The 17,419-nt window shown below is 33.1% G+C and overlaps 1 protein-coding gene across 1 annotated transcript in view; it reads right to left on the reverse strand.

Moving 5' to 3' along the window:
* The window catches only part of LOC137398646 (uncharacterized), a 93,588-nt gene that overhangs the window by 43,886 nt on the left and 32,283 nt on the right, over positions 1-17,419 (reverse strand). Inside the window, exon 7 of the mRNA XM_068084825.1 lies at positions 15,621-15,737. Within this exon, the coding sequence (XP_067940926.1) occupies positions 15,621-15,737 (117 nt within the window). The remainder of the gene's footprint in view (positions 1-15,620; positions 15,738-17,419) is intronic.

Genomic DNA, 17,419 nt, shown 5'->3' on the forward strand with positions numbered 1-17,419 from the left:
TGCAGCACTATTTGTTATCATTAGAACCCCTGCATCGCATTAATGCTATAACAACTGATAAATAAACGATTCGGTATTTTATCTTAGAGCACAAAACCTAAATCCGGGAGTTTACCGAGAGATTTTATTTTTGTGGGAGGGCAAACTCAACTCCAGGAGGGTCTCTAGAAATCCGTGAGAGTTGACAGCTCTGTTTAGATATGAATCTAAAGAACACTATATGGTGGCACAATAAAAAAATCTTCACGCTTGTAATAGTGGCTACACCACCAGATGTAACCGGTTTTTGACTCTTTTGCTGGGGAAACGACATAAAGGTCGTTAATCGGTTCCTTGGGGAAACGACATGAAAGTCGTTTTCGGTGTACCTTTATAAAGCCGTCGCCTAGTCGCAACACAAAAACATCTGACCGATACTAATTTTAAAAATATTGTCGTAATGATTTTCATCAATAAATTATGATATAAAACGATTATCTAAAGGGCATTTATTTTTACCACTCACCAAAAAGAAACGAAATTGCGATTCTATCGCAAAATATAAAATGAAAAACCAGTCGGCAAGCGATTCGGCTTTTGAAATGAAGGAATAATACTTTTATTTGATCCCCCGGCATACCTGCCAACTCTCACGCATTGGGCGTGAGACTCACGCAATCACCCCAAAGAAAAAATGAAAATGCGTGAGAAATGTGTGAAGTTTTTGCCCCAATTTCCACAATTTTATATATGCTATCATTGATACATCAATTGCCCCAAAACCAAATCTCACCCATTGCCCCTCTCTTGGGTTGGCAGGTCTGTCCCCCAGTTCTCAGTGATCGTTTGACTGATTAATACAATAATAATTTACATGACAATAACAAATATCAACTCTAAAAACTTTTCATATATTGTGGTGAATTATGTGGTCAGGCTATACATTAGCGAGTCTTTAATATAAGGCTGTTTGTCAAATGCGGGTCTTTGCCTTTCCTGAGAGTTGGCTTCTCATGGAATCTTGCAAAATTATCGATAGCTTGTGTTCAGCACTTGTTTGATAGCTGTAAATAATAGAGTTACAATTATTCTTTATAAAAGCCGGCTTATAAAAAAGCTAAGGTTAGGGTTATTAGAAAGTTGTTTGCTTTTCTTCTTCTTTAGGACAAGCCGAGAAATTAAAAGGAGAGGGAAAGCTGTTACGAGGATCGACTTGTGATTCAGTTGATTTTATTCCCGGCACACTGTAACAGCTAATGTGCTTCTTCTTTTTGGATGTTAATATACGAAAAGTTTTTTGAGTACGTGTGTTGACAACGTGAGTTTATTTTTTATTGGTGGCAAGTGATTATGCATTAGATAATATATTTTGTTGTATTGGTCTGCACACGGTCTTCTGTTTGTGTACCGCTTGGTCTACTTTGGCACTCAACTAATCACAGGTATTACGGAGTCACTGACTAAAGCACGTAGCACGCTAATGCAGCCATATTTATTTAATCACACTTGGTAAGATCAGCCAACTTGTAATAGATTCCAGATAGTAACGATTGCAAGTGCCAGAAGTCGCTATATTAGCGAGAGGCAAGCGCTAAACTTCACTATAATATAAAGAAAAGTCATAATTATGGTAGCTCTGACGTTGATAATGCTATTTTCACTTTTGCGGTTGTTGTGAATAGGTCTACTAAAAAAGCACCCTATAATAGCAACTCCCATACTGTAAAGTACTATAATTGTCATTTCATTCTATTTTGAATATGTTCAGTCTGTGTGCTTTTGCTTTATGTGGGAACTAATTTGATAATTACTGGTTCAGGTATAAGTGCAGGTATTAAAGGTTGACTTGCAACAAAATTCACATTACAGTTATTTGGTATCAAAAGATTCACCATGTCTTACTCTGCTGTGTTGTATAGGTGCAAAATATGTGGAAATGTGATTACAAGCTATTAAAAGATTAAAGACGAACAGTTGATCACCGCCATCACGAAACGGCCGTAGATTGGAATCAATTTATCTCTCTGACGTAGTCAATCCATTTGGTTATTGTTTTAAAACGTGATGTTCTCATGTGAATTGAAAGGCCAATAAAAGGCTCAATATAAAACTTGTCGTAGCACTGGTTAACTGTTCGTTTTTTAGCTTTTAAGAGCTTGTAATCACATTTCCACACATTTCGCACCTACAACACAGCAGAGTAAGACATGGTGAATCTGTTAATACCAAATAACTGTAATGTGAATTTTGTTGCAACTCAACCTTTTAGCTATTGTAAGCAGTACTGATATTTACCAGTGAAAGGTGTTTCTTTATTCTACATGTCTAACAATTTAATTACACATTCAAAAAAATTCTAAACAATAAAATTTATGACAAAAGGTAAAAATAGCCAAGAAAAGTTACACCCTTACTCAAGCCGTCATCCATGTTGGCTTGCTCGGTCCGTACGTCTGCGAGCTTCAGCAGTCAAACAAGAATCATGGCATTCCTTATATATACAGGCTCGGTAGTTGAGATAGTGAAGTAGGAGAGGATCAGCTGATGATGGAGAAGGAGGCTCTATAGGTAAGAAAAGGATAGAGGCTCAAGAGGCAGAGGGAAGTGAAATGAAGGTTCCAGAAGCAGAGGAACGACCCTCGGCAGGCAGAGGAAGCCTCACCATGTCCTCACAAAAGAGCCATAGATAGATCAATTGGTGCTAAGTCATCGGAGCTGTTTTTATTTATAGATGTCTCTGTTAGCCTGTGATAAGGTGTTTAGGCGCTCAGGTTCTGTTCTTTATGTTGCAGAGAGTTAGCAATTGAGTGAACTTGTCTTAAATATGTTATGAGAGTATAATGATTAGAAATGATGACTAACTCCAATTGTCTTGGTTTTGTCTGGTATAATAGGTCTGTTATTTTTAATGGTTTTCTGACATGTCAATTGATGTCTCTTTCTTCATGGGCTACTTCCACAGGAGGTTTCTAAGCTGCTCATAGATGATTGTGCAATGACTCACTTTATTGCAGTTCCTCTAATGTACATGTATTAGGTGTTCTGCTCATTGTAATACTGTGTATGTCTCCGCTGTTTAGGTGTTTCTCTATCTAGCTATCTGCTTTTGCTAATACTTCTACACAACAGCATTAATGTAGTCTACTAGTCTACTGTGTAGTTCCCTAGTTGTGTGTGGTAAAAAACTAAACAGATAATAATCAGTGTTACATGTATAAGCTTTTGTATCAGAGTCTGTTTGCATATTCGAAACGGCATAAATAACTTGGTCAAATGAATAATTTAGACCTGGGAACTTATTTGATCTTTAAGAATTCCCAAATCCAAGCTTCTCCAGCACTAGTTTTCCTGTCTTTGAGAAAATCTAGATTTAACCTTTTTTTGCTACTGTTACTGACAAATCTCTCACCTCTGAATGTTTAATAAACCTGATAGCCTGTGACTGACTTCTTTCAAGCATAACTATGCGCTTTACTCTGTTTAGACTTCTAGCTTCCATTGCACATTCCAGTAACGGTCTACATAAGGGGAGATATGCTACATGTACATATTCTGCTTCGGAAGAGCTCGAAATAATACATGTTTTATCAATGCAAGCATCATAGATGCTTTTTAACACACAGTTTCAATATGCACACCCCAGGTAATATCCCTACTGAAATTCACACATAAGTATTTTATAGTTTCCACATAGCTCAAAGGTTGACTGCCCAGGTGGTTATTTCTAAGTAGATTTTGTTCCGACATTATAACATGTGATTTTACATGATTGAACTGCATCTCCCATTTATCTGCAAGTGTATTCAGTCTATTAAAATCATCTTGAAATTCTATGCTGTCATGTTTTGATTTAATATCACGGTAAAGCAAGACATTCTTGGCATAAAGCCTGATTTTTGAATGTTTAATCATAGTGACCATGTTATTTATGTATAGGATAAGCAATTTTAGATCTAGAACAGAATCCCGAGAAACTTTTGATGTAACTAACAACTTTTCTGAAAGTCTACCATCCACCACAACCTGTTGATACCTTTTGGACAAAAACTTTGTATCCACAACAAAAGCTCAGAACGATGGATGGCACTCACTGCTGATGGATTCAAATCAATAATACTCGGCTAACATCTCTAAAGTGGAGGTTAAAATATCTTCAGCACATTTCAGCTCACAACCACGCTGGTCACTGATATGAAAGTGTTCTGCTGCTGCTCACTAGTGTTTCTGCTTGAATTTTTGCCTTCACATGCTTTACCATTTATATGCCAAGGATGGGATACTCGTAAGGGAATGGTAAAATAATTGTTGGTATTTTAGATCATTCTCTAAATATTTTTCTCTGTACCATTAGTACATGGAAAATATATTATTCTATTTTTAGCATAGAAGGTTCTTTAGTAAGAATTTTAGCAATACTAACTGTGTTTATATGTGAACATAAATGGATATAATTTTTGGTAAACATTCGTAAACAAAATGGGTGTAATGTTGGCACATGTTTTTGTTACCTGCAAAATATTGGTTGACAGTATACAAGTGTGGATTAGCAGTTCACTAATAATTCAGTAAATTAAAACTGTCTGACAAGGAAAGTCAACAGAAAATTTTCTAGATTGTAGTCACCTCCGATGTTTATAAAATGAATGATAATGCCACAATGATATTTTACTATGTGATATATTTATTTTTTATATTTAAAAAAGGCGAAAATGCTAAAGCAATAGTAATAATAATAATATTTTTAAAGACATAAGGATATTTGCAACTTATCTTAAAAGTATAAATACAACGAATTACTGTAAAACCTCTATTCGAACGCCATAGCGCTCTATTTTTCAATCCTTCTCCTATAGTAGCAATTGGTTGACAGTGGCGTTGACATTTAGAATAGTGCTGATATTTTTTACTAGTTCGGCAGAATTTTGCGAAGATAAATTTAACCCTTTCACCAGCAAAGCGGTGCTAATCTCACCTAGATTTTGCACTTTCCCTCGAGCTAATTGACATAAATGCCAACGGCCTCAGCATTTTTGGTAAAACTTTTTTCATAGACATGTAAGTATCATACAGAGTCAAACAAGGAACTAATTTGATTACTAAATGTTAGCCTGGTACTGCTATTAATTATTCTGGTTGACTCGGAGGTGGCATTCAATTAAAGGATGGCGTTTATATAGAGGTTTTACTGTAAATAATTTTGAAAAGACGCTAAATTCATTGCTTTTAAAAAGTCTTTTAAGCTTTTAAGAGCTGCTTTTGTAAGGTTTGTATGGGCTTCACCAAGACATTGGAAAACTATTAGCTTGTCAATAGTTCAAACAGACAACTACAGTCACTCCAAATATTTCTTTTATTTTTAGAGTAAATTTCATATGTATTTCCCAATTCATGTAGCAAATTTGGGAGTTACTATATCTTGCCATACCAGTATTTTTGTCTTGATATACATGTAGATCTCATAGGCAGTATCCATTTATATTGTATGGACTATTATTAATTTAAGGGATCCAATCATTGTCTAAATTGGTCATGTGATAAGAGTTGTTTTAGCAAGAATGTTTCAGCAAATTTAATTTCAATTGATAGAAGTTGCATAATGTGACCATTGTTGATCATGACGTAAGAGAGCTATCAACTTTATCATATCAATAGACCAAACACTTCACCATAGCCATTGCAAAATTCATGTTCTTTTTTATATTGTAAACTAGCGGAATGTCTGACATTGCTCGAATATTAAAAATCGGCTTATAAACTGTGTGGTGAGCGCAAAATTGTTGTAATTCCCTTATGTTCTATATGAAGTTACAACAATTTTGCGCTCAGAACACAAAATAGTGACAATTAATGTAGTTGCCTGCCATTTGCCATTAGCCTCGCACTTTGCAAATGGCTGATTTGAGTAAGCTAGTTATCTACGGTTTTTACTGATAAAAGCCATGACAGCAAGCTTAAAATGACGCTGCATCGTACCGGAGAGTGGTAGCGTGCTTTACCCACATACCGGCGTATATCGTCCAAATAATTTGTCAATCTTGTGTGGCTTAATCGGTGAGATATTTACCAGGCGAATATATATTTCGTTCCTAAATTTTAATAGCTATAGCCAGACAAACCGAAACACGTACACACTAGCTTTGAGGTTTATATATATATATGTATTATATATATTATGTATATTATAATTATATATATTTCTACCTGAAGATTGCAACACGATTACATAAAACTAATAGTAGTAATGATTTTAACCTGTAGTTTTTAATAAACTTTATACACAGCTCTAATTGACTCGATTATTGAGCACTTCACTTTACAGTGTAAACCACATATACTATATATATATATATATATATATATATATATATATTTGTGAGTTGCAACATCTCGCAATAGCAATTTTTTTTTGGCATTGATCTCATGGGCAACATCAATTAATATTGTATCGATTACTATTAAATCACTGTCAAAAATAATCAAGTGATTGGAGTGATATGGAATTTTATTCAGTTTCTAAAAGTTTTATAATACGAATATCTAATCAAATCAATGGTAAACATCCAGCAGCAAGAAAATAAAGTTGTCATCAGGTAAAAATGTGAGTGGTCAGAACATCATCTCACTTTATAAAAACTGAATTAAAAAAGATAGTGTATACACGTAAATAGGTTAATCATTTTATCATCTATTCTATAGGCTAGTCCACACCGTATTGCAGTATTTCAGGGTTGCCCTCTCGCCGCTTATTTGTAGAATGCGCTGTAGACCAATTGCATAACTAAGGCAACACAAATATGCCAAAAAAGCTGCAGCTATCGAACTTCCCGTATTTCCCCACGCCTCCACAATGTTTACCTCTTTGGCTGTAGTGCTTGCCTGTCACAAAATGCTTGATCTATATTTCCTTTCACGATGGCTGCTAAGAGACTAGTTTTTCATAATTTCAGCAACCGCATTGTATAATAGGAATGTTATGCTAAAGGCCACAGACGGATGCCAATATAATGGAGGATCACCGCTGGTATATTGTGTGCCAGCCTTCAGCAACCAGACTGACTTGGGCACCGGAAGTGAAAGTAAAACCAAATATAAAACAATTAGGTGTAAAATAGATCAACAAACATTCCTGTCTTTCCAAGGAATACTCAAAGTAGTCGTCACATCTGGAAAGTGTTGTTGAAGTGTGTGACGCTGATAATAGTCCACCAAGTTCTGAAATGAGTAATAGAGTTATTGTAGTACCAGATTCTGACACAGAAACTCTGAAATCTTTTTTATCAAAAAATGAGTGATTTTGCTCAAAGGATGATGATTTTGTATAACAAAATAAAATTAATTTTATATAAGATAATTTTAAGCAATGATTATTCTAATAAACATTTGACTAACTTTTTCCAAAATCTTAAATTTCCCAAAAAATTTGAATAAAACTTTTTAGGCCAAAAAGTTTTGTTTTTAAACTTGCTGAGCAGCAGTTATTTTATAAACTGAGCCACGCTTTTTTCCTCTAATAATAAAGAGCCTTTCCGAAATGTCACAATAATATCATCAGTGCTGACAACTTTGTATTTTGCTTATCTGGAAACCTCGCAAAATTGTTCAATTTGCTAATGATTGGTCAGCTGCAATCAGAGTGGATAAAGTGAAGGTTCATTTTCTTACACAAAACAAACTAGCCTCAGTAACCGAAGATATTACGGTAGAAAAATTGTTTTCAATTGTTATAACTCAGTATCTACACTAACAAGGTATCACATAACCATTTAGTTGTTGTGCTCTAAAATGACATGTAACATTACTATGTTCATTATTCAATGGAGTTTTTACCTTTGAGACAGACAGACATTGCGGATAACAGCTGTCTGAAAGAGACTTGATAGCAATGCATTCGGTATACTAAGCTATTGTGACCCTGCATAATACATGTAGAAGCTTTGAATTTAACTTGAATGACTTAAGCTTACTAAACACTCATTTAAAGCTAAGTTGTAATGTTTCACTTAACTTTTTTTTAAATTTTGAAGTACTATTTTTATTGTCTGTTCTCGGTTATGCGCTCTTGCTTCGCGCTCATAACTTTCAGACAACCTGTTAAAAAACTTTGCGAGCTGAATTGAAGAGAAAAACCAAGAGATGCTGTTTTCAAAGCGGCCTCTTGCATATTTGGCCATATAGTGTAGTGGCCATCAAGAACCGGTTCGAATTTCTAAGATTATGCGTATCTCAAATAAGAAGCTAGCTAGAAAGTCGGCTTGTATTTCTAGTTTCTCGTAAGTTGAGTTACTCGTGTGTACTGTGTAGCCGTATGCTTGTAACGTTGAGTTTGTTAATAATGTGGTAGTGATTGGTTAACATAAATATTAACTTTGCTTTGTCAGACTAGATATGTTGCGAAATGCATTCCTTCAGGTTAATCTGACAGTTCCAGAAGTGGTAGATACTGAGAACTGGGTCACCTCTACTCTACCATTCTGCTTGGCTAAGCATGCATACTTAGCCAAGTGATTGTCAACTTCGACGAACAGCCAAAAGAAAAGATTGTTGAACAGAGTGTATAAGAGTGTAAACTGGATAAACAACACCAAGAAATTAAGTGACTGCAGATGAAACAAAACACTAGACAAGGTCAATAACTAGAACTAACATAATATAATAATTGTACTAAGATTATAATAAAAAGAATGTATAAACACCTTCCAAAAACAACGCTATACCGAGTAAACAATTGCATACTTTTTTATACATGCACATATATAAAATATGGCTGTGTATATACTGTATGTCATGTTTTACACATTTGTGTGACAAATATACAGCAGAAAATTCTATAGTTCTCGTATTGACAAAATTGCCATGGAAATGAGACTAAACAGTTGGGTAAATTCGAGGTTTACTAAATTTGCTGTGAACAACTTACCGGTATAGAACTGAAGTGAATATCTCCACCAATAGTGTAAACATCTTTACTCTTTGTTATTTTAATATGGACAGCGGATCCCTTGCAACTATAAATATTGTTTAAAATGTAATTTATTTATTAGCTACTAGCCAAATGCCCAACGTTGCACAAGTATTGAAAAGCAGCTTATAAACAGTGGCAGGTAATCTATTTTCTAATGGTTAATTTGAATAAGCTAGTATCTGTAGGCTAAACTTACTAATAAGAGCCGTGAGAGCAAGCTTTAGTGATGTTGCTGCGCATAACGCCAAGTTGCTATGCATATTTTAACCCAGATAATGACCCATAATGTCCCATGAATTAATTGCATCTTGTGTAGTGTAATGGGTTAGCTTGTAGCCTTGTAAATGGGAGGCTACGAGATCAAGTCTTCTGAGAAACACATTTTTCATTGCTAAATTTTTATCGATATAGCTGGACAAACTTATGACAAACTTTGAGAGTTATATATATAAATAATAGACAGGATTGCCCTGAAACAACTTCAAGTGTTGTTATTCATATATACAGCATTAGTTAATGCTGCAGTAAGCTCACATGACCTACATAGCTGTTTCTCTTTGATAATAGAGATATATTTACTTCCGCAAAGTTCCGATCCAAAAGTTAGTATCAAAGACAACAGCATGATTTGGGGAAAAACTTTACTTTTATTACGAAATAATATATGGTATATATATTAGTCATATATACAGCTTGTATATAAATATATGTATTTGATTTTGGCATTTCAACGTAGCCTGTATATCACATCATGTTTTGCTAAAGTTGTTTTTAGAGTTGTTTTACTACATGAGGTAAGAATAGAACATTAGTACGTGTTTAGTTTTGTTCCTTTTTTAGCAACTATTGTAGCATATTTTGAAAATGTCAGTAGTCTTGGCAGCTAACAAGCAGACCGGACTAAAGAGTTTACAGTAGCATGTCAAGATAGCCTGTGTTATTAATTATCTGACAATACTTCATGGTTTTTGTTTTTTATTAGCCTATTGTATGCAATCATTGATTATGGCAGTACTGTGGGTTCTAAAAATATAGTATTTTACGTGAAAAAGCTTAGATTCAAGCAAAAGTGCTATTATGTCATATATAATTGCACTTTAGCAAAAAAATCGACAGAATAGAGACATGTGATGTTGCATTTCTCAATCGGCAATATTAATAATGAGAGTGAGTGGCAGTCACAAAACTAGTGGTGGCATTTTGACACGTATTTTCCTTTCGAGTATTTTAATCGATATTAAGTTTTATCAATATAATCTTGAAACATCTTGGCAGTCAGATCACCTCAAACATCAAAACAATCTCAAATGATAGAACAATACCGATACTTTCTACTAAACTAAACTCAAGTTTTGCACAAGTTCATTTATAAAAACTATGATCAATTTTCTTCCTGTAGAATTCAACACAATTTCCACTACGACAATCTGTATAATTTTGAATAAATTCAATTAAAATTTGTGTGTAAGTTCGTCTTTAACTATTGAAATTTCCCAATTTAATTTTGATAAATTTAACAGTTCTCCAGCAACCAATTTAATCATTAATATATATCAACTGTTTAAATTCAATAACAGATTGTTACCTCAGACAGTATTTTAGAAAGATGTCAAGTAAACTGTATATGAAACTTGCTTTATTCCAATGGCGAATGTTCCAGGAAGTTTCTCTCTTTCTCTCACAAAAAATAAGCCATGTTCTCCTCCTCTAGCGTATAGCATCGATACAGCTTCTGTAGTGCTGCGCATTTCTACATACCTGCATAGTAGACAACCAATGGCAATAGTAAGTAACTTTACACTGTCAAATTTGTTCAAATTCGAAAAATCAATCATTTGAAATAAGATATGACCAAATCAGAGTAGTGTAAATTTTTGAACAAGGATCACATTCACCACTTTTAGCTAGGCAAAAACATACATGTAGTTAAAAATGTAATTTATTTAATGTTAAAATCAGTTTGTTAAAATCAATTTGCGGCATATATGTTTTTGATTGAACCGTGGTCGACCTGTTTGAAATCTGTTTGACCAAAAGGTGAAACCTGCCTCAACAGAATAAAAGAATTTCTTTTATTTGTTTAGTAAAATCAAAATTTATAACTTTTTCCTTATTTTTTAGGCTGCTTTCACAACAACAATTCATGAAGGCATTAGTCGGGAAAAATGATCGTCAATGCATGCAAAGGCCAATTTTAGAGTTTCTAATCAGATGGCTGTTTAACAGGTTGGTTTTCAGTAACCAGAGACAGAATTGAAACCAAATATTTTGTATTCATGGCGGAGGGTATGGATCATATATGTGTGAGGTTTGAACAAACTTGGCAAAATATGCCGAAGCATAAAGCATTTACTCAGACAAGCAGACAGTCAAAACGACAAAGTGAAATTCATTAATACAGATACAGATATAGCTGATTCAGCTGAGAATGACTTGCAAACTATTTACACTGATGCAGTACATGATGGCAATACTGAATTCTATACAGACAACTGTTTTTAGTTTCAGACAATCACACACAACTGTTTATATATATAAATCTCAAAGTCTCCCTTTTGGTGTGTCCAGCTGTAGCTATTAATACCTAGGAATGAAAGATCCACTTTGTGCTAGATTGGATCTCGTAACCTCCCATTCACCAGGCGATAATCTAACCAATTAATTTACACGAGGTGCAATTGATTCGTAAGGCATTATGAGTCATTATGTTAGTTAGAATACACACTTCGCACTGCATTATAAAACATCATTTAAGCTTGCTCTCACAGCTCTTATCAGTAAGTTTAGCAATACAGATAGTAGTAGCTTACTTTATTTAGTCATTGGCAATATGCCGGGCTAATAGCAAGTGGCAGGCAACTACATTACCTGCCACTATTTATAAGTTGTTTTAATACACATGCGACGGTGGGAATTTGGCTAGTCCTAACATAAAATACAAAGTTGCTTACCAAGAAAAGTTGGACAAATCTTTTTCAATCACGTTCACATAAGATGAGTTGCCATTCTGCAAAAGTACACAATCAGCCAAATATACAAAAAGTGAAGAAAAGTCATTAAATACATGTAAGCACTTGTTGTGATACATAATAATATATTTTTGTTAATGTTTAGTAAAATAAAATATTTTGCTATAGCCTACTTTTATTAAAAAGGCGGGAGACTAAATTGAAGGTCTGTAGTCATCTCTTTTTATCACTGTGACTTTCCTACTAAAAATTAAAGGGTCACTCACGTCAGCTTTTAAAATATTTTAGCAGACAGTATAGATGTTTTTCTATTATTTGAGCATTTGTTTGATGTTTGAGGTGATCTGACTGCCAGGAGTTTTCAAGATTAAAATGTTCAAAAACTTTATCATGTTTAAAATACTCAGAAGAAAATGTGCCTAAACTTCACAAAAATGACATCATTTTAGAAAAGTGTTCTTCTGAATGTTGTAACTGCTAAATAGGTTTTTAAATTTTAACATTGAAACATCCTGGCAGTTCAATAGTCTAAAACGGCAAACAAAAACTCTAATGCTAGCAAAATATGTATACTTTCTAATCCCACGAACAAACGAGCGGAACCGAAGTTTGAGAGTTTTTATGATAAATGCATAAAAATATAAATAATGCATATAAATATCACAACTTCTTGATATTGCTAACTATGACGTTTTTAAATGTAAACAAAATTGTGCATTGGTTTTATATTATTACTATGTTGATAATATTGGTTATTTTAATAATATCAGTGCATTTTACTTCTAATATTGGCCAATATTGCATTTCTCCTATTGCAAGGGGAGAAATATAAACATATAATCTTTTCCTTTCATTATTGCTATTTGTTGTATATAATAACACCCACACCCAGTACATTACAGTTACCATTGCAGTTATCCTATTGCACTGCAGTGCCATTTGACTGCTAATATTGCATTTCTCAACCAACCCTTTCTCTTTTTCCAATATCACTTTGGTCAAAACAACAAACAAAAACTAAAATGCTCGCAAAATATGTGTACTTTTTAATAAAATCTTTCATACCCTTTAAAACTGACAAGTCTAGTAAATTATATTCAGCTGATGTTAAGGATGTTGATTACCTTAATAAGCTAATACAAATATGTGTGGCATCATGCTGTCTGTAATACTATATTGTTTACTCCAGCCAGTTAACTCCGTTGGTTTTACTTTTAGTTACTGTTAGGGGTGCAGAGACTATTATTGATTGCACATACTTTTAGTCAGGTAAGTTACCATACATATTTACTACAGACACAACTGCTGGATTTGCATTTTGTATTTTTAAGAGAGATTATATGATTGACTTAACTGTAAGTACATGTGAGTATCACAATTTAAATTAGATCTTGCATAATGGATATTTTGTAAACATCTACTTACATCTTCTTCTGTACATCCAAGAGTTTGTATTTTTTCTTCCCTCTTGTCGGACCCAAATCTTGGCTCTTTGCAAAACAGAAGACAACATCTTATAAAAACCAAATGGTAAAGCTCACCAAAATATAGTTAGATTGGTTGGTTAGTTAGTTGACAAATTCAAGAATCTAAAAAATAATACAGTAGACACTCCTATAACATATACCTTATATAAAGGAAATTCTAAATAACTTAAAAAATTTATGTGAAGTTTTTCCAAAAAAGAAATAGTTTTTACAGAAAAACTCCATATAACATAAAGTGACAAATTGGGCAAATTTTCAAATTCGATTTGAATGTTAATCTATCTCGCCAAGCTTTTGAAAAAAAATGATGGCGTATAGCGCTATCTCTATTTTATATACAACATCCATGACATTCTAGTTTGTCGTGAGAGATTGTCAAATGTGTCCAAAAAACAGAGAATAGGTAGCTTGCGCAATTGTTCATAAATACTTCAAGGCTATCGATTGGTTACCACAATCGGACAACCAATCTAAATGTCACATATTGGGGAATCGTCAAAAGTTTTCTTTTATCCAGATTTTGACCTCTGAATACAGATAGATGACAAACAGGTAGTACCGCTCTTTTTATAGTAAAAATATTTTGTTATTTTGTTTATCGTGGCCGTATAAAATATTTGTTATTAGTTTTACTTTGCAGAATAGACCTTAGTATTTGGAAAAATTAAGCAAATATTTGTCAATGGGCGTCAAAGATCTGCTGCTCCCCATCAAAGTATTGTAAAAGTGTAGCAATCATGGTCTATAAAACTAGTTAGATTGATTAAAAAAATAAGAAAAGTGGTCGATGCAAATCAATAACACTACAATTATGGTACAGCCTACAAGTGGAAAAAGTTATGTCCAGTTTTTCTCTTTTGTATGATGAGAGAGGCAAGTTTGGAAAATCTTAGAATGTATTAGGCAATTTGCAAATATTTTATTGTTCTTATAACGTAAAATCCCTATAACGTAAACGTTCCTGGAACGAATTATTTATATTATAGGAGCGCCTACTGTATCTTTGTTGTAAACGCAAAAAAGGAACAAGGTTTTATGCTTTAATAGAATTATTTGAATTACTTTATATTCTGTTGTGACATTTATATACTGTGAACCATCTGCCATATGACATTAATTCATTTTGGTGTTGGGATCGTAAGGCAAAGATGTCATTTAGATGGGCATGGGAACCTATAGCAATTATCTAATCAAAAACCCTTAGTAAAAACATCAAAGCTTTATATATGTACTGTGCATGTCATAATTTAGTAACAAAATAATATAGTAACATTTGTAACTATAGTTACTTATTTAGTGGTAATGATCTGCAATAAAATGTAACATTACTATGTACAATACTGTATGGAGTTCTCACTTTCAAAACAGGCATAGTAGCTAACCTTGGTGTGAGAGACTTGACAGCAATGTGTTTAGTATACTAGACTTTTGTGAAGCTACGTTACATCGTAAAATAACATAAACTTAGAATTTATATTAAATGAGTTTAGCTTATAAAACAAACACACACAATTAAAGCTAAGTTTTAATATTCTACTAAACTTAGTTTCAATTTTATCGTCATATTAATTTTTCTACCTGCTTGCGGCTTAGAGCTTGTTGCCTCACTTTCACAATAAATTTTAGTCGACCTTATTAAAAAACCTTTTCAACATTATTTTGACAGAAAAAGCCAAGCAATGCTGTTTAAATTTAAATTTTGGAGGACGTGTTGATGTTGTATGGTAGGAAAATGCCGTAACGAGGGACCAGAAAAGCCACATCATAAGCCGTGAAAAAAAACTGTAAAAGGAGAGCGCTGTAGTCTAATGTGCGATGTATGCAACTCTTACAGCTGTAAAAGTGTTTTTAATTTTCTTGTGCTGCATATACCTGAAATCTACCTCATACAGTCTATATGAAGTTTGCCTGAACATCTCTCAAATGTGAAAATCATGTTATTTTAATGTCCTTATTTATGTAACTAATAAAACTTGTCCTGTCATCATCTGTACATGATTGAAAGAAATTTTGGAGGGTAAAAAATATCCCATTTTCGCACTAAAAAGTTGGTACTCTCAAACGCTCACAAAACTAAAAACATATAATCAAAACTAGTTAGAGCCTTTCAACTCGTCTTCTTAAGTGTATTAATATTTAAGTTTTTAAAAATTTTTTTACTTAAAAATATTTTAACTTGTTATCAGAGTTATGCTACAATACTTTTGATAATAAAGTGCCAACCTGGATTTGGGTGAAGATTACTGGGTTGAAGTTGTTGCTGTAGATCACTCAATGTTTCCTCTAGCTCTTTAATCCTCATCATGAAAACTTGTTCTCTCCATGTCAACTTTTCATCAACTTCAAACAAATTTTGTGAGTAGCAAAATGATTTAGCAAGAAGTTGTGATCATATATCGAGTAGGTTAAACAATAAAACTACTACAACATACAGCTATCACGCTGCTAAATTTAACAAAACAAAATACAACTGCGCTTTTCACTGTCAGTTTTTTACATAAGTAGTTTTGGTTTTGCTTGGCTCTGAGACAAATTAATCCGCACCATTGATTTGGCAAAACGCAATTTGAGGTCAAAGGCTTCTTCTCAAACAACCAGTTGCATTTTATGAGAATCAAATCCTATTATCTGTTGCACTGTACCACCAGGCTGCGGCTTCACCCAAGGAACTATTATATGTTATACTTCAATTCCTATTATGTTAATACTTTTTATTCATAATTATTTGCTGAGTACGATGGTTTTTAGTCTGGGTTCGATCAAACCTTAGAAGTCACTCTTAATGCTTTGGTAGATGTCTTTTGAAGGCAACAGAAAAAGTTGTACTGATTTGCAGTCATTTTTTATGAAAATTTGTATTTTTTTTAGTTCATGCATTGTATTTGTTTGATTCTTTGAACACATTGATGTTAATTTGTAGTTCGTCTTGTGTATCAGTACAACATATATATACTTATGACTTTGATGTTAAAAAAATTATTTTTTTTTAATAGAGAAAGCTTATGGGATGTTGCAGAAAAACTGAGAGGGTTCGGTATGTCCAGCAAAGTGAAAAGCTACTGCTTTGGTAGTTTTTAACCTACTATTTTCTAAACAAAAGTTTTTACATTTGTTTCTAAGTTATGGAGTTGTTTTCTTCCAATTTATCATCAAACATTACCCTGAGATTACTAGTAGAAGATAACTACTAAAAGAAGATACAAGAGGTTTTTATCAAATCTGCTACTTAAAACTGTGCTGACCAATTAATTAATAGTTTTATTTTCATAAAATCCTTTAAAAAAATTGAAAATAAAAAAATTATATTAATTATAGATTGTTTAGCAGGCGTAGTCTTTGATAGTTTATCTCAGCATTAATCATCTTGCTGCTCTTTGGCACTCTTTTGCAACTCTGTTACTAAAATGTTTCTGCATGTGGTTTAATGAGTTTTTTTAAGTGGTTATTGAACCACAGTAACACGAATCAATTAGCTGAAAATATGTAATACAACTATTGTACATTCCCAGTAATAACAGACGTTTGCACCATCAAAGTTTCAAAGCGCTAAACATTTTGTAACCTGATACAATGCAAATGCGATTTTAGAATTGCTCAAAAAGAATTCTATTTTGCTTAAATTCAAATTTAAATTCAAAATCAAAACATTTTAATTAACACATTTGTTTTTTTGGCTGAGCGCTACTAAAATGATACTATAAGATAAAGTTTCCAAATTAAATTAATTTTTTTAATCATTCGAAGTATTGATTGGCGATTTCTTAATGCACCAGGAATAAATCAGATGTTTGAAGATTTTCATGAGTTTTTTTGTACTTGTGGACACTGAACATCAGCTAAACAAACACTAGGAATTCCAAAAGACAAAAAGTAAGAAGCTTGTTATAATATGAAGCAGCAAGCCTTGTTGGGATCATTAAAAACTAACAAATTAAAAACTTGTAGAAGGATGTTTAACAAAAATTTTTCAGTTGACAATAACAATAAGATCTGGTCTCTAAATCAAAATTTTTTTATCGCAG

The sequence above is a fragment of the Watersipora subatra genome, chromosome 6 (genome assembly GCF_963576615.1).
Source record: "Watersipora subatra chromosome 6, tzWatSuba1.1, whole genome shotgun sequence".
Lineage (NCBI taxonomy): Eukaryota > Metazoa > Bryozoa > Gymnolaemata > Cheilostomatida > Watersiporidae > Watersipora > Watersipora subatra.